This window comes from Dendrobates tinctorius, unplaced genomic scaffold, assembly GCF_039654945.1.
Source record: "Dendrobates tinctorius isolate UK_male_01 unplaced genomic scaffold, ASM3965494v1 ptg000059l, whole genome shotgun sequence".
NCBI lineage: Eukaryota > Metazoa > Chordata > Amphibia > Anura > Dendrobatidae > Dendrobates > Dendrobates tinctorius.
Genome location: NW_027361727.1, coordinates 16,554,418 through 16,573,093, shown reverse-complemented (window position 1 = coordinate 16,573,093; position 18,676 = coordinate 16,554,418). Strand labels below are relative to the sequence as shown.

Sequence of the window (18,676 nt, the reverse complement as noted above, 5' to 3'; positions counted from 1 at the left end):
TAGTATCTCTTAGAAAACCCTCCAGGATTTTACCCACAGTTGAAGTTAAACTCACTGGCCTATAATTTCCAAGTTCAGTTTTTGTCCCCTTTTTGAATATTGGCACCACATTTGCTATACGCCAGTCCTGTGGTACAGACCCTGTTATTCTGGAATCTTTAAAGATTAAAAATAATGGTCTATCTATGACTGTGCTCAATTCCTGCAGTACTCGGGGGTGTATCCCATCCGGGCCCGGGGATTTGTCAATTTTAGTGATTTTTAGACGCTGCCGTACTTCCTGCTGGGTTAAGCAGGTGACATTTAATGGAGAATTTTTATCCCTGTTCATGTTATCCGTCATGGGATTTTCTTGTGTAAACACTGTTGAAAAAAAGTTATTTAGCATATTGGCTTTTTCCTCATCCTCCTCCACCATTTCACCCAGACTATTTTTAAGGGGGCCAACATTATCATTTTTTAGCTTCTTACTATTTATGTAGTTAAAGAATATTTTGGGATTATTTTTACTTTCTCTGGCAATGAGTCTCTCTGTCTCAATCTTTGCTGTGTTGATTTGCTTTTTACAGAATTTATTTAATTTTCTGTATTTATTTAATGCCTCATCACTACCTACTTGCTTTAATTCTCTAAATGCTTTATTTTTATCTCTTATTGCACCCCTTACAGCACTATTTAGCCATAGTGGTTTCCTCCTATTTCTCACATGTTTATTCCCATATGGTATATATTGTGCACAGGTCTAATTCAGGATGCTAATAAACGTCTCCCATTTTCTTTGTGTATTTTTATGTCTCAGGATATCGTCCCGGTTAATTGCACCAAGATCATCTCTCATCCGTTGGTGATCACTGTATTACCTGTATACTGACACTATATACAGAGCTCCTGTGTATAATGTCACCGGTGATCACTGTATTACCTGTACACTGACACTATATACAGAGCTCCTGTGTATAATGTCACTGGTGATCCCTGTATTACCTGTACACTGACACTATATACAGAGCTCCTGTGTATAATGTCACTGGTGATCCCTGTATTACCTGTACACTGACATTATATACAGTGCTCCTGTGTATAATGTCACCGGTGATCACTGTATTACCTGTACACTGACATTATATACAGAGCTCCTGTGTATAATGTCACCGGTGATCACTGTATTACCTGTACACTGACACTATATACAGAGCTCCTGTGTATAATGTCACTGGTGATCCCTGTATTACCTGTACACTGACACTATATACAGAGCTCCTGTGTATAATGCCATTGGTGATCACTGTATTACCTGTACACTGACACTATATACAGAGCTCCTGTGTATAATGTCACTGGTGATCCCTGTATTACCTGTACACTGACACTAGAGCTCTGGCAAAAATTAAGAGACCACTTTCAAATGTTCAGTTTGCACGATTTTTCTCTTTATAGGTTTTTTTTTTTGAGTAAAATATAAATTGTTCTTTTAGTCTACAAACTTCTGACAAGTCTACAAATTTCCAAGCAATAAATTTTGGTTTTTTTCTGAAAAGGAGAAATGGTCAAAAAATTTAAAAAAAAAACAGTGCTTTCAGACCTCAAATAATGCAAAGAAAATAAGTTCAGAATCATTTAGACGCAGTACTAATGTTTTATCGCAGGAAGAGTTCAGAAATCAACATTTTGTGGACTAACCATGATTTTTAATCACAGCTTTCATGCGTCTTGGCACGCTTTCCACCAGTCTTTCACACTGCTTCTGGCGCAAAAATTTAAGCAGTTCTTCTTTATTTGATGGCTTGTGACTATCCATTATCCTCCTGATTACATTCCAGAGGTTTTCAATGTGGTTCAGGTCTGGAGAATGGGCTGCCCATGACAGGGTTTTGATGTGGTGGTCTCTTAATTTTTGCCAGAGCTGTATATATAGAGCTCCTGTGTATAATATCACTGGTGATCCATGTATTACCTGTACGCTGACACTATACTGTACATTTTATACTATGTAGAGAGCTCCGGTGTATAATGGCACTTATGGTAATATTGGTATTGTGTTTTGTTTTTTTATAATCAGTATTGTAGTGTTCGGTCACTATGTGGTGGTAATACGTGATCTGGTCATGGTGTGGCGGTAAATCTCCCCTATATGTGGTATTATTTAGTCACTACGTGGTGGTAATATGGCGTCTGGTCATGATGTGATGGTAGTTGTCCCTTGTATGTGGTATTACTGGTCCTTTTGGATTGTTTTCTGTTTTTTCATTACACTGTATAGTAGTGAATAAAATGATATAAAACTACAACATGGAAAAAAAAAAACCCTCAGCCTGCAATGTTGATGCAAAAGAAACATATGTCCCAGTAATAATAAAGGGGTAAAGAGGTTAAGGCTCAATAAATTAAATAAAATAAATAAATATAAAAAAAAAAACCACAATATCCCAAGCCATTTCTGCAGTTGCCCAATATAATATTACCATCTAATATAAAGCTTTGTAAACTAACAGACATGGTGACACATTACACTGATACGTCGGGCAGAGCTGAAAAATCAATATTACAAGGATAGTATGGAAACACATTGCTCACCGGCCCATGTAACGGGTCATCGCTCCCCTCTTGTTCTGAAGAGAAGCTTTCATCTTCATCTTCGGAATAATTCTCGATATCTGGGGACCGGTCTGAAGGAGACGTAAGACAACACCTCGATATTAACATCTGATCTATATAAACACCAGCCTTGTAGGTAAAAATTTGTTTTGCCATTTCCAAATATGAAAAATAGAAGGATGGATCGAGCAGAAAGAGAATGCTATGGGTGAAGCAGCAGGACAGCCAGCTATGTTGCACTTTATCTCCTATTCAATTGAATGGGAATGTGTTAAGAAGAAAATCTGATAAATGTTTCCTGGTGTTGAACACAATGATACATCTTCTCCGGTGTGCTGGAAGCAGGCATTTTGACACAGTCTAAAAAACATAAATTTCTATATAAGATGCAGTTTTTGTGTTGGGGCAGCAGAGTGGTGTATGGTGATGCAGCAGAGCTGTGTGTACTGATGTAGTAGAGCTGCGTTGTTTAGCCCTGTTTCACACATCCGTTTTTTGTGTCCGCCAAACGGATCCGTTTCCGTTTTTTGCCGCTAACGGATGCTAACGGATCCGCTTGGATCCGTTTTTTTGACGGATCCGCGGTAGCCGCTAATGCAAGTCTATGGGGAAAAAAAACGGATCCACCAAAAACATGGCGGATCCGTTTTAACGGAAAACGACAGATTTGGACGGATTTAAGAAAACGGAAGTGTGATCCAGGCCTTATACAGCAGAGCTGTGTGGTGATGTAGCACAACTGTATGTGCTGATGTAACAGAATTATGTGTGCTGATGCAGCAGAGCTGTGTGCCGATGTAGCACGGCTGTATGTGATGATGTAACAGAGTTGTGTGTGTGCTGATGTAACAGAACCAGTTTGCTTATACAGCAGAGCTGTGTGCTGATGTAGCACAACTGTATGTGCTGATGTAGCAGAATTGTGTGTGCTGATGCAGCAGAGCTGTGTGGTGATGTAGAACTGCTGTATGTGATGATGTAACAGAGTTGTGTGTGTGCTGATGTAATAGAACCAGTTTGCTTATACAGCAGAGCTGTGTGCTGATGTAGCACAACTGTATGTGCTGATGTAACAGAATTGTGTGTGCTGATGCAGCAGAGCTGTGTGGTGATGTAGCACTGCTGTATGTGATGATGTAACAGAGTTGTGTGTGTGCTGATGTAATAGAACCGGTTTGCTTATACAGCAGAGCTGTGTGCTGATGTAGCACAACTGTATGTGCTGATGTAACAGAATTGTGTGTGCTGATGCAGCAGAGCTGTGTGGTGATGTAGCACTGCTGTATGTGATGATGTAACAGAGTTGTGTGTGTGCTGATGTAATAGAACCGGTTTGCTTATACAGCAGAGCTGTGTGCTGATGTAGCACAACTGTATGTGCTGATGTAACAGAATTGTGTGTGCTGATGCAGCAGAGCTGTGTGGTGATGTAGCACTGCTGTATGTGATGATGTAACAGAGTTGTGTGTGTGCTGATGTAATAGAACCGGTTTGCTTATACAGCAGAGCTGTGTGCTGATGTAGCACTGCTGTATGTGCTGATGTAACGGAGTTGCGTGTGCTCATCCAGCACAGCTGTGTGGGGATGTAGCACTGCTGTATGTGCTGATGTAATAGAGCTGTGTGTGTGCTGATGTAATAGAACCGGTTTCTTATACAGCACAGCTGTGTGGGGATGTAGCACTGCTGTATGTGCTGATGTAACAGTTGTGTATGTTGATGTGGCAGAGTTGTACGTGCACAGGTAGCTGAGCTGAGTGTCCATGTAGCAGGGCCGAGAGTGTATATATAAAGCAAAGTGGAGTGTGCGTCTACTGTACATGCAGCAATGATGTATATAATGTGTGCGCAGCAAAGCTATATGTGTATATATGTGTACATTGCTGCAGAGAAACACTAACAATACATATTACCTCCATATTGTATCCTCCTGCATACAAAATAGCGACATGGACCCCTACAAATCTTTACAACAACAGAGAAGTCTTAATTAACAGGAAATATGTTCTTCCTATTTTTTGAAACGTGGGTGCGTCTTCTAGTAAAGGCGAGTCTTATTGCGTGTAAAAAATAAGCCACCGATGCTGAATATCTGGTCGTACCGGATAATTTGGCTTTCGGTCCCTCGTGATCAATCGGCTGACTGGAGAGTGAATGGATATTGATCTCGGCAACAGGCAGAGACACATCCTTGGCATGGCTATGAAGAGACAAGACAAGGCCGCTTTCACTGGGAAACTGCAACACCTGAAAGAAGAAAGGAGACTAAGAAGAGCACGGCAAACATATTACCTTGACCTGCAAATATATATGTGTATGTCTATAGATTTAGAGAAGTCAGCCACAAGATTAAAACCCCTTACAGGTGAAATGAAAAACATTATCTCAGTCAGTCCTTAGTGCTGAAAGCAGGAAAAATGACAAGCGACAGGATCTAAGTCTCTGTGACCAATACCAAATGGTGACGGCTTCACAAATGGGTCAGAGAATCTCCAAATTGGCAGGTATTGTGGAGTGTTCCGGGTATACAACAGGTTTTGTGAGATCTTCCCAGCATACAGCAGGTCTTGTGTTGTATTTCCATTATACGTCAAATCTTGTGGTTTGTTCCCAGTATATGTTAATTAAATTCACCGCACACTCAAACAGACTTTATGCAAATAGGTGTTCACTTTATTACATGTGGGAGCCAAACAGGAATATAGCACACAGTAGAAGCGATATAAATATTAGACGTTTCGGCTCAGGCGCGGGAGCGCTTCCTTCTCTCAGCACACATCAGCCATTTATCTTGGTATTTCTTCTTGAGAGATTCTCCTCTCCTTCTGCACCCTTTACAAACCTCCAATATTGGAATAAGCAATAATATGATAAAGGCTTGGGCTGAGCCGAAACGTCTTTTACTTATATCGCTTCTACTGTGTGCTATATTCCTGTTTGGCTCCCACATGTAATAAAATGAACACCTATTTGTATAAAGTCTGTTTGAGTGTGCGGTGAATTTAATTAACTTGTAATTAGGACCTACTGGTCTGTTGCACCTGCACCTCGTCTATATTTTGAATAGAGTGCACGCTAACTACCCTGTTCCCAGTATATGGCGGATTATGTGGGGAGTTCCCAGTGCGCGGCAGGTCTTGTGGGGAGTTCCCGGTGGGCGGCAGGTCTTGTGGGGAGTTCCCGGTGGGCGGCAGGTCTTGTGGGGAGTTCCCGGTGGGCGGCAGGTCTTGTGGGGAGTTCCCGGTGGGCGGCAGGTCTTGTGGGGAGTTCACGGTGGGCGGCAGGTCCTGTGGGGAGTTCACGGTGGGCGGCAGGTCCTGTGGGGAGTTCACGGTGGGCGGCAGGTCCTGTGGGGAGTTCACGGTGGGCGGCAGGTCCTGTGGGGAGTTCACGGTGGGCGGCAGGTCCTGTGGGGAGTTCACGGTGGGCGGCAGGTCCTGTGGGGAGTTCACGGTGGGCGGCAGGTCCTGTGGGGAGTTCACGGTGGGCGGCAGGTCCTGTGGGGAGTTCACGGTGGGCGGCAGGTCCTGTGGGGAGTTCACGGTGGGCGGCAGGTCCTGTGGGGAGTTCCCGGTGGGCGGCAGGTCCTGTGGGGAGTTCCCGGTGGGCGGCAGGTCCTGTGGGGAGTTCCCGGTGGGCGGCAGGTCCTGTGGGGAGTTCCCGGTGGGCGGCAGGTCTTGTGGGGAGTTCCCGGTGGGCGGCAGGTCTTGTGGGGAGTAACCGGTGGGCGGCAGGTCTTGTGGGGAGTTCCCGGTGGGCGGCAGGTCTTGTGGGGAGTTCCCGGTGGGCGGCAGGTCCTGTGGGGAGTTCCCGGTGGGCGGCAGGTCTTGTGGGGAGTTCCCGGTGGGCGGCAGGTCCTGTGGGGAGTTCCCGGTGGGCGGCAGGTCCTGTGGGGAGTTCACTGTGGGCGGCAGGTCCTGTGGGGAGTTCACTGTGGGCGGCAGGTCCTGTGGGGAGTTCACGGTGGGCGGCAGGTCTTGTGGGGAGTTCACGGTGGGCGGCAGGTCTTGTGGGGAGTTCACGGTGGGCGGCAGGTCTTGTGGGGAGTTCACGGTGGGCGGCAGGTCCTGTGGGGAGTTCACGGTGGGCGGCAGGTCCTGTGGGGAGTTCACGGTGGGCGGCAGGTCCTGTGGGGAGTTCACGGTGGGCGGTAGGTCTTGTGGGGAGTTCACGGTGGGCGGCAGGTCTTGTGGGGAGTTCACGGTGGGCGGCAGGTCCTGTGGGGAGTTCACGGTGGGCGGCAGGTCCTGTGGGGAGTTCACGGTGGGCGGCAGGTCTTGTGGGGAGTTCACGGTGGGCGGCAGGTCTTGTGGGGAGTTCACGGTGGGCGGCAGGTCTTGTGGGGAGTTCACGGTGGGCGGCAGGTCTTGTGGGGAGTTCACGGTGGGTGGCAGGTCTTGTGGGAAGTTCCCAGTATACATTGGTTAGTAACTACCAAAGGTCCCAAGGACAATTATCATGAGGCACTTTTCACTCTCTGTTGCTTCTTTCCTTCTTTCCACAGATCTCCTACCTACTGGACACCTCTGGATGTGCTGGAAAAATAAGTCTGATGTACTGAAGCTGCACCTTGCAGACTGCAGGAGAAGGATCTGCTGCTACCGTCTTGGTGCTAGAAACTACAAGACATCTTCAAGGACTGGTGGACTCCATGCCGTGGAGGACTGGAGTTTCTGTGGCGGCACCATCACCATATTAGGCTGGCGGTTTCATGTTATGGCTGACGTATATACAGTAGAGAAGCTTCAGCTGTAAATAGTAACTACAGTAGGAGGCTCTGGGAAACGCTTTACATTCTCAGAGCCGGCAGGACACAACAGAGAAACCTCCAGATGTTTGTAGTTAAGGAATTCAGATTTTACTGTAAATATACTATTACTTATATATTGAAAAAAAAGTTCATTTAAACTATTAAACAGATTTCTCCGAAAATTTCCACTATTTTGGTCACTTACAACAATGACTTAATGGATCTAAATCTTGGTAAAAATTCATACACAACATCAGTATTCCAAATCTTACCCTTCCCAGATCAGGAAACGCTTTTTGCTACCGCGAGACCCCTACGGCTCTTACCTCCGCCATATTTATGACCCCCACAGCCAGACTTTTATATCCCAGGATGGTACGGTTCTTGTATCGCTTTCGTCGCTGCAGCATGATCTGTAAGCGGTTTGCATTCCTCTTTAAAAAGTGCGGATACTAAAAAGAAAACCAATAGTGGACATAGTTATCGGTAGACACTGACATGATGGGGGGGGGGGGGGGGCTTAGAAGACCCGTCTGATGGATACAGCAACTATATACCGTTTCCTGAAACACGTAGACTATTACTATATCACTCCATACCCACATACACTGAACCAACAGTCCTCGCAGCCCCCCCATCATGCTTATCTAGCCATATCGATACACGTAGTATGCACTTCCTGGCAAAAATGCTAAAAGATGCATTCTGGGGGCCAATCTGGGCCCATATTGACGACATTTCAATCGGCGCTTGTCTACAGTCTTATTTACACAACAACATGGACAATTCAATGATTATTACACTGCCAACATAAATAATTGAATCACCTGATGAAGAAGCTTTTCCCTCGTTCATCAGATGATCCCCAAAATGTTTAAAAGGGTCGATAACAGGGTATGAACATTCTGGACCCATCTAAATGCACCCTAAAGGGATTGTAATAAAAAGAGAGAAGAGCCAGCACTGCCAGTGGTCAGAACGCATAACATGAGGTGCATATGCACATATCTTACTGCATTCAAAATGAGACATTTAGCAAAATATTGATCAATATATTGAGCCACCCCGCCACGCCAAGGCAATCTCATATGGGGGGTCCTACTCTACATTTTTATTTATTCACTGTGCCATTGCGGCCTCCTAAATGTTTTAAAAGCAAGACCATATCAAATGCAATCCATACCTGAAGCATAACTGCATCACTCCCGTGCAGCCAGATGGAGCAGGTGCAGATGAAGGCCAACCAGGTCTGAACACAGACATCTCAGGTTTGACCTCCACACACTGCCTGACCAGCAAACACAGATGAAGGGCAATGCAGGCTCAGACATGGATGCAAAAATAAATAAAGCCTGGGGCAGGGCGGGGCTGCCGAGAGTGTGCACAGCAGCCTAGATCAATCACAATAAACACAGAAAAGATGGCGAACATGACCCAGCGTGCACGGCAACAGTGGTGGTCAGCCACAAAACCAATTTGCAATAAAAAAAATTTGCATCCATGTCTGAGCCTGCATTGCCCTTCATCTGTGTTTGCTGGTCAGGCAGTGTGTGGAGGTCAAACCTGAGATGTCTGTGTTCAGACCTGGTTGGCCTTCATCTGCACCTGCTCCATCTGGCTGCATGGGAGTGATGCAGATATGCTTCAGGTATGGATTGCATTTGATATGGTCTTGCTTTTAAAACATTTAGGAGGCCGCAATGGCACAGTGAATAAATAAAAATGTAGAGTAGGACCCCCCATATGAGATTGCCTTGGCGTGGCGGGGTGGCTCAATATATTGATCAATATTTTGCTAAATGTCTCATTTTGAATGCAGTAAGATATGTGCATATGCACCTCATGTTATGCGTTCTGACCACTGGCAGTGCTGGCTCTTCTCTCTTTTTATTCTAAAGGGATTGTCATGTGAAAAGAAGTCATCAGCTATCCGCAGGACTTGTTGATTAGTGGGGGTCCGACCGCTGAGACCGATCGGAGAACTTTAGAATGGAGCGCACAGAGAGCATGCCCAACCACCGAACCATTTAGGGGGATGTAGAGCGCTCTCAAGACTTTTCCAGCAGCCCCAAATAGAATAATTTGAGCAGTGGTCCATCCAACCAGACACTTCTCAGCAGTTGGACCCCCACCGATCAGTAAGTTGTCACCAGCACATAAACACAACCCGAACCTCCTGAAGGTTTATGAATACACTGATAACCAGGTGACAAAGCGCTGTGTCTCTGCACCGTGTGACCTTGTAAAAAAGTTGTGCCCCAACTGGTAACACTCAGATGCTCATAGGGTTCCAGGAGGAACAATAGAGGAGCGGCATCATGCAGCTATCTAGGGAAAAGCTCTTTAAGTCAGCAATAAATTCACCTGCAGCGAGAACGTGAGCTGTAGTTCTGTCTCCGACACCCCGCTGGCAGGGAGAGAGATTTCATTTGAACGAAGAATTCGTTTTGATCCCTAAAACCATAAAAGAAAAAAAAAATACATAAATACCAAAGATACATAATTCACACCCCATAATAAGAACAAAACAAAATGATTGCATCATCACAAAGGTGTACAGTAAAGGGATTGCTGCACTAAGAGGGTAAAGAACAGTAAAAAAAAACGTATATAAAATAACATTTCAAATCAATTATTTTTACATATTCTGATGAAAAAAAAAAAAAACAATATTAATATTAACCCCTTTTTTCATTCTTTTAACCCCACATTATTCTTTGGAGTCAGAACTTTTTATTTTCCGTCAGCAAAGAGATGTTGGTTAATTTTTCGACAGCGTCATCGTGGGGATCATATAACATTTTGATTGTTGCATCTAAGGGGTTAAATGTGCAAGATCTGAATTGCAGCTGTTAACAACTTAGAAATGGGGATATATCATCTAGATTTAGCTATATTGTGCAAAAGTTTTAGGCAAGTGTGGAAAAAAAATGCTGCAAAGTAACAAAAAAAAATGCTCTGAAAATAGCATTAATAGCTTATTTGTATCAATTAACAAAATGCAAAGTGAATGAACTAAGGAGAAATCTAAATCAGATCACTATTTAGTGGAAGCCCTTTTCCTTCTTCAGTTCTCATAGGTCACTTTTATTTGCACAGTTTTTTGAAGGAAGGAGGTTGTTCCAAACATCTTGGAGGACTGACCACAGATCTTCTGTAGATGTTGCTTATGCAAATCCTTCTTTCTCTTCGTTTAATCCCAGACAGACTGGATGATGGTGAGATCAGGGCTCTGCGGGGGCCGGATCATCGCTTCCAGGACTCTTTGTCCTTCTTAATGACATTCACTGGATGTTTGGGGATTTTGTTCTGCTGCAGAATAAATTTGTAGCCAATCAGAGGCCTCGCTGATGGTATTACATGATGGATAAGTATCTGCCTGTATTTCTCAGCATTGAGGACATAATTAATCCTGACCAAATCCCCAACTCCATTTTCTAAAATGCAGTCCCTGTACCTTCCTTGCTGCCACCTGTGGACCCTCATTATTGTGCCGCTCTCCAGACCGGAGGAGAAAAAAAACTGCCTTTTGTTACAGCTGAATACTTCACATTCTGACTCCAGCGCCTGCTGCCATTTTTCTGCACCCCAGTTCTTATGCATTTGCGCATAGTTGAGTAATTTGGCCTTGTGGCCATGTGGAAGGTTTTGGCTTCTTGGCTGCAATTCTTCTAGCCGAACTTCGCCGAACAGTAGATGGGTGTAGCTGGGTCCTTCTGCCAGTTCTGAACTGATGGCACGGCTGGGCATCTTCCCATTTCAAAGGATATAGAAGAATTGATGTCGTTGTAAGGCATCCTCACTCTGCAACTTTTTCTCCACACCTACCCGAAAAAGACCACGCAGATGTCTAACTACTAAAGGGGGGACTTCCCAAAGTTAAGAAACCTTTAAATTACTCTAGTTTTACTGTCTACAGCCCCCCACACTTCAGACCAACGTCGGCAGCACCCTTCAACATCGGAGGGATCGTCCGACAGTCTAAAGTGTATGGAGGCCTCTCGACAGATGAGAAGGTTCTGGTATGTCCGATTTCTAAAGGCCAATAGTTTTGTAAGTCATAGAGAACACATGAGCTCAGCCAGCTCAGTGTTCCGGTGTATGGGGAGGTTGGGGGACATAGCTGAGGGCATAATGATCACTTGACGACAGCTGGGGGCTTAACGTGCACACATCATAGATGAGGAGCTTGTGTTACCTGTAACTTCACAGCTATAACAACCGATGGTAAATCTTTATCCAGATCTTTCAGCATGACCAGCTTCCGCAGCGTCAGAGAGAAGAGCCTGCGAAGAAGACAGATCCTGATTCAGTGATCACAAGCAAACAAAAAACGAGACATCGGATGAGCAATGTACGGGGACATGGCCGGGACGGACGGGACCTCCCTGCGAGAGCAGCATAGTAAGAAACGTCATGTACATCGTGAGCTGATAGCGTCTACCACAGGATCCCAAGGGCTAAAGACCAAGAGATTATTTTTATTAGCTTTATTCATGCGTTTTCAACCGCAGCAGGATCCCTCTGGGGTGGGGGGCTTCTGTCCCAGGACAAAATGTTTTGATGATTAACTTAAAACTGTTCAATCGTTACTTCCTCCAACATCATCTGTCAGGAAAGAGGCTTCATCGGTGAGGTTTGGCTGACTTTAATGTGTAGGGTGGGTGGGTCTAATATACTAAAGGGATTGTACAGGACATTTTTTTTTTTTTTTACTATGGGCCTAAAAAGTGACAGGTACTTGCTAACACAGGCAGCCACATGCCTTTTTTTTTTTTTTTTTTTACCTGTCACCAACTCAGAGTGGTCACAGCCAGCTCCTGCCGGTGATCCAGCTGCTCCACGATGAGAACGGCTCTTCTTCTTCTGATCTATTCTGTCCACAGGGTGTGACTGCTGACATCAAGCAGATTGACCGCTGCCAGCCAGCAGATAGGCAGCCGGCTGTCAATCAGCATGACGTCAGCAGTCGCGCACCATCCACTGAGCAGTGCGGTAGAGAACCTGCTGCTCAGTTGACATGATGTCATGAGTGTGTCACGCCCTCCAGGGAGATCTGGGGTTAGAAGATCACTACGTATTGTGAATTGCAGATCTGCCATTTAGTCGGTTTATTTGTGTCCCATATTAAATAGATTTGGTTTCTTTTGGTGCTGAATAGGTTACCTACCCTTTCTTTGCTGGTGAGAAACTTGCAGCTCCAATTCAGCTGCTGATGTGGTCATTACCTCTCCCTATAAATCCTGGCCAGACCTTCTCTGTCTTACCAGTGAAAGCTTTGCTTCCTAGCTCCTTGGAGACGCTGTGCTGAATTGGAGATCGTTGTTGCTACTTGAGACTGTTGCTGTTTTTGGGTGTATGCTTTCCTCATTGTCCTATTCCCATTTGGTTGGTACATTCCTATCCTTCCCTATATACCTCTCTACCTTTGGTGAGTGTTTGTATGTTTCTTGCTTTCCGTTATGCCTGTTTTGTCTTTGTTTCTTGCTTACCTTACATTTCTGTCCCATACCTCATGGGGTAGGGGAGGGGACAGATCAGGGTTTACCAAAAGCATAGTAAAGTCAGAGACTCAGGCCTCTATACCTTCAAGAGTACCTCGGGGAGAGGGATACTTAGGGTCCCAGTTCCAGGGACAGTTTGATGCCCCCTTTCCTTACCGAAGACAGTCACAGCGTGACCCGCTACATCAGTGGAAGCCGCTGAATCTCCAGCAGGAATGGTCTGTGATCGAAAAGATCGGCGTCGGGCACAACTGGCCTTTTAGTTCTTAGGCGCATAGTAAAAAAAAAAAAAAAAAAAAAAAAAAATGAAATGGTCTTGGATAACTCAATTAAATATGATATTTGCAGGCAATATGAAGTGCAAAGAGCAGAAGCAATGAGAGAAATAAGAAGGGCGCATCAATTGCTTGGTAGAATAAGAGAATAAAGGACGGGCTAAGGAGCTTCAAAATGCCTCCAGGCAAACAGCACCACAACTGTGGAGGATGATAGGAGTAGACTATTGTTGATGAAGAAAAACCCTGCACAGCAGCGGACTGGAGATGGTCACCAGAAGAGTAAATGTGGAGGGGAACAAAAGCCTCAAAAGAAAAAAAAGGGGGGGGGGGGGGGGGAGACCTCAAGATAGATTGCAAGAAAACATCAAAGGCTCCTTCCAAGAGCAGGCTCTGGACAACTCATCACAGATGCCATTATGGTTCATGCTGCAGGCAACGGTGGTCACCGCTGCGTACACAGTATTGTGGCTTCGATAATGGACACAATGAGCAAAGCCTTAAAGGGGGTCTCTCTATGTGACTGCAGGTTGCTGAAGACTGACAACGAGCGACGTGCACACCGTCTCCCCTGTATTTGCAGCAGTCGCGTGACATCCGTCTCATCCATCTTCTCTCAATGTCCTATCCAGAGACGCGCAGGAGAATCTAATCGGTACGTGACCGATGGCATGGAATCCCCTGGCATGCAGCGGCATGCCACTCACTCGTGCTGTGAAGAAAAGGTGAGTTGTGATAGTGGCACAGGGAGTAACTGCACACTATTATTTCCCAGCAATGAAAACCCCTTTAAGAGCCGGCACCCTCTGTAACAGCGTCTCTCAGACAGGAAAGTCGACAATCCATTTCGACTAGAATGATGGAAATAACCGAGTACAAAGAAAGACATAATCATGATCCAAATACAGTCATGGCCAGAAGTGTTATTATTGTAGTCACACATCTTTATTCCCTTTGTGTGAATTGGAACAACACAAAAATAGCAGAGATAATATGCAAATCATTTCACACAAAACCCCAAAAATGGGTCAGACAAAATTGTTGGCACCCTCAGGTTAATATTTGGTTGCACCCTTTGGACAAATAACTGCAATCGATCGCTTCCTATAACCATCAACAAGCTTCTACCACCTCTCGGCTAGAATTTTGGAGAGCTCTTCTTTTGCAAACTGCTCCAGGTCTCTCATGTGTGAATGAGCAATTTTAAGATCTCTCCACAGGTGTTCAATGGGATTTTAGATTTGGACTCATTGATGCCGCTTCAGAACTCTCCATCGCTTTGTTTCCATCCATTTCTGGGGGCTTCTTGAAGTATGTTTGGAGTCATTGTCTTGCTGGAAGACCCATGACCTAGGACGCAAACCCAGCTTACTGAGTCTGGGCACTACATTGCGACCCAAAATCCTCTGGTAATCTTCATATTTCATCATGCCTTGCACACAGTCATGGAACCCAGTGTCCGAGGCAGCAAAACAACTCCAAAACTTCTTTGAGCCTCCACCATACTTGACTGTAGGTACTGTCTTATTTTCTTTGTAGGCCTCATTCCATTTTCAGTATACAGTAGAATAATGTGCTTAACCAAAAAGCTCTATCTTGAGCTCATCTGTCCACAATATAGTAGAGAAAATTGGTCTTCACTCAAATAAAACAAAGTGGGAGATGTGCCAGGGGAGTAAGTATTAACCTAATAAATACTTACAGAAAGATCCACCACACTCTCCAAGTATAAATTGCAAGGTGATAGGCAGATGACATCACTGAATAAACTATCCACAAGATTCTTGCCCAGAAGGATTTTGGCTTACTCACGTACATTTTGTCAAACTGAAGTCTCTTTTATGTCTCTGTGTCAGCAGTGGGGTCCTCCTTGGTCTCTTCCCATAGCGTTTCAATTCATTCAAATGTCGACAGAAAGTTGGCGCTGACACTGATGCACCGTGAATCAGCAGGACCACGTGAATTTCTTTGGAACTTGATTGGGGCTGCTTATCCACCATCCGGGCTATCCTATGTTGCAACCTTTCGTTAATTTTTGTCTGCCGTCCACGTCCAAGGAGATTAGCTACAGTGCCATGGGATGTAAACTTCCTGATTAATTTGTGCCCTCTGGACAAAGGAACATCAAGATCTCTGGAGATGGACTTGTAACCTTGAGATTGTTGATATTTTTCAACAATTACGGTTCTCAAGTCCTCAGACAGTTCTCTTCTCCTCTTTCTGTTCTCCATGCTTAGTGTGGCACACACAGACACACAATGCAAAAACTGAGTCAATGTCTCTCCTTTTTATCTGGTTTCAGGTGTGATTTTACAATAATTTTCTGGAACAATTGCAACAGTTCTAACAATTTCGGTGATGACTGTAGATAAAATTCATCTATCGAGCACAGCAGCAGTGGAGCTGGCCCCTTGTATTTACTGATGATGTCACTGCTGACATGATGGACTCTGAGGTGTGGACATCTACACTCCTAACTCCTAAACAATGAAGCTTCAACACCAAGAAAGAAAAGTCATGGAATTATGAGGTCCACATGCAGAAATCCCGGCACTTACAGTCTCAGCTGCCATCAGTGAGGTCATTAATGGTCGTCTGAGGAAGGTTCTGCCTCTGAGTGACCTCGGGCAAATCATCAAGATCCGCTGCTGGCAGCTCCTGTGTAATCACTGACTAATGTGTCCCAGATGTGCTCGATGGGAGACAAGTCCGGAGACGCTGCAGACGATGGCAGCAGGTTTAGGCCATGCAAGCTGCTCACAGGAGCACCAACAACATGCAGCCTGGTCCCATCTTGAAAAATATGGTCGAAAAGCTGAAAGGTGCTCACGGATAAGAAAAATGCCCAATGGGCTGGAACGGGCCTGGATGCTCTTTCCATGGCTCCCAAGGGAAATAAACAGTGCCGAAAACAGAGTTCAGAAGAGATGCATCTGATCAATTAAGAAATAACTTCTGGCCACCTCTCTTTGGCTCACTGAGCTGATTGTATATTGGGGGGGGCGGGAAGATCAATTCCGCCCACAGGAGCATGGCCGGCTTTAAGGTCGAGTTCAGACATCCTTGTATAACGCTGCATGCACTGGCCACGGGTCTCCTCATCTGAACCCGACTGTCTCACAGACATACGAGGTTGTCAAGAACGGGTCAGGAGGTCCGTGACGAGGCTGTGCCACAGGATCCGTCCTTGGACCGAGATACATGAATGTCTGAATTTGACCTAAGGGCGAGTTCACACGGTGTTTTGATGTTTGTTTGCTTTTTTAGGATGAGTTTCAAGCTCCAAAATCCAAATGAAACTTTTTTTTTAATACTATCCCTATTAATGTCATTGGTTATTTAGGCAAAAACTAGGGTGTGATCCAAAACTAGGAGACCTTCATTTGCATAAAACTGGTTTGGGGTTCTTGCCCCTCATCCAGGGCTGCCTTGTCTGCTATGTTGTTAACAGGATCAGAGTTCTCAAGACACCCATACTGTAAAGAGTCTGACGTCACTTACCCCAGCAGGCCACAGGTATCATTAGAAATATTGTTTTTGTAGTAAATCTTCATTTCCTCCATTCAGGGTAATGTATCCCATCTGGTGCTTGGGGACTGGGACGGCATGGGCCTGTGTGACTTCAAATGCCAGGGCTGAATGTCAGCCCCAGTGCGTACCTGCCCTCATCAGTGCAGATCAGGGTAGTGGCTGACTCAGTGATAGGGCAGTAATAAGGTCTGGGAGTACTTGTGGACACTGTCAGATGCCACAAAGAGTCTCAGGGGTCCGACAGACAGCACTGCACCGTACAGACTGGACGCTCTCCTGACCTGAGCATGACGGCGGGATGAATTTCTATGCAGCTGTCAAGCTCAGGTCAGGAGAACAGACAGCCAGGCCCTGCAGTCTCTGTGCCCTTAAAGGGGTTTTTCCAATGCACCAATAATTATGAGTGGTCATCAATATCAGATCGGTGGGGGGGGTCCTACACCAGAACTGATCAACAGTGCATGAAGCAGTATATAGTGTAGCTCTGCTCGCCGTCTAGTGGCCACTGCCAGGTACTGCAGACTAGCGCCTTTTCTTTGAGTGGCGCTGATCTGCAGTGCTTGGAACTGGTGACGTTTTGCTTTGTACACCCATTAAAGCTGATCAATGGTGGTACTGTCAGACCTCCACCAATTTGACATTAATGGCCTGTCCTAAGAATCGGTCACCAATAGCAGTGTAGCGCTCAACCCCTTTAAGGGAGCATTTATTCATAGACGTTTCTTTATAGGACATAAGTTCCACATAAATCATCGCCTGACCCTCTAACACGCCTTACAACATGACTTTGGATACTTAAAGGGGGTCTTTCATTTAAAATACTAACTTTAAACTCAGTACCTTCTCTGATTGCTTCCGCTCCACAGATCCCAGATCAGTTTTTCTTTTTCTTCTGTGCCCCTCCATTCCCAAATTATGCCCCTTGGTAATAAAGATGCAAATTTTCCCTTTGACTGGGCGTAGCCCACAGGAACATCACTGTGGGGGTGTGGCCTTGTTTGCGATTGGCCGGCATCAGAGCAGACAAAGCCAACGCCCACAGACAGGTCCTGCGCTATACGGAGTTGTTGCTTTAGTTCCGAGGGGCATAACTTTGGGACGGAGGGGCAGAGAAGAAAAAGAAAAACTGTCCCAGAATCTGCGGAGCAGCGGCGATCGGAGGGGTTGCTCGGGAAAAAATTAAAAAAGTTTGGTGAACGACCCTCTAACTCCGGGGACGACCCACGTGGCCCCTTCATCGACCACACTCCTTCATAGGAGATGCTTTATGGTAACGCTGCTTTTCGGGAGGCCTCGACGGTCGCCTAGGAGACCGGCCCACACTTCTGGGGTCAGGAGGTCTCCGATTCTTCCCCAGACCTCTACCTGATGCAGAAGATAGATAGTCCCAGCCTCCTGCTCCCGCACAGTTACCGCAGGTGTGAATGACATCACAGGTTTACGTGCTGACGTCATACCTGGGCACGCAGGCCGCGCTGCCTCGGTCTGTCTCCCAGGTGGCGTACAAGTTCATGCGGACCGGACCTCCAGCAGTCGGGGCGGGACCGGTAACGGTTAAATCACCACCGAGAGTGGAGCCCCCTGGCGGTGCCATGACCGTGGCCCCCAAGGGCCCCGTTGTCACAGAGCGCTCGGACATGGCGCAGAGAACAGACACAGCAAAAGACTAAGGCGACAGACCAATCGCGGGGCGAGAAGGAGAGCACGTGACAGGGCGGGGCGAGAACAACGTCACCGGGTCGTCGGCGCACCAGTCAGCGAAGGAGAAGCAATGTTTACGGGCGAGGCTTCCTTCCTTGACGTCATCGCTCCTCTGGCCAATCAGCGTGCAGTGTTAGAGCCGTGACGCTTTTCGGCCGTCGTGCTCCTTTATGTGGAGAATGAAGGTGATGGCGGCCCCTCCACTGTCAGGAGCTGCGGGGCCCGCGGTTATATGCTCCTTCCCCTCATATGGGGCTGTAATAATAAGTGTGTGCACTGCACCACCAGGGGGTGACACACGAGGAGCAGCTCTGGGGGTC

The 18,676-nt window shown here is 45.9% G+C and overlaps 1 protein-coding gene across 2 annotated transcripts in view; it reads right to left on the bottom strand.

Annotated features, from left to right (window-relative positions):
* The window catches only part of PACS1 (phosphofurin acidic cluster sorting protein 1), an 88,955-nt gene extending 70,585 nt beyond the window's left edge, over positions 1-18,370 (bottom strand). The window contains exons 1-6 of one of the 2 annotated variants that reach the window (XM_073578481.1): positions 18,113-18,370; positions 11,544-11,631; positions 9,710-9,799; positions 7,672-7,797; positions 4,698-4,842; positions 2,575-2,666 (exon numbers count right to left, since the gene is read on the bottom strand). In XM_073578481.1, the coding sequence (XP_073434582.1) occupies positions 2,575-2,666; positions 4,698-4,842; positions 7,672-7,797; positions 9,710-9,799; positions 11,544-11,631; positions 18,113-18,294 (723 nt within the window). In that variant the 5' untranslated portion in view covers positions 18,295-18,370. The remainder of the gene's footprint in view (positions 1-2,574; positions 2,667-4,697; positions 4,843-7,671; positions 7,798-9,709; positions 9,800-11,543; positions 11,632-18,112) is intronic. The other variant, XM_073578480.1, reaches the window with a different exon arrangement.
* Positions 18,371-18,676: the final 306 nt, after the last annotated feature.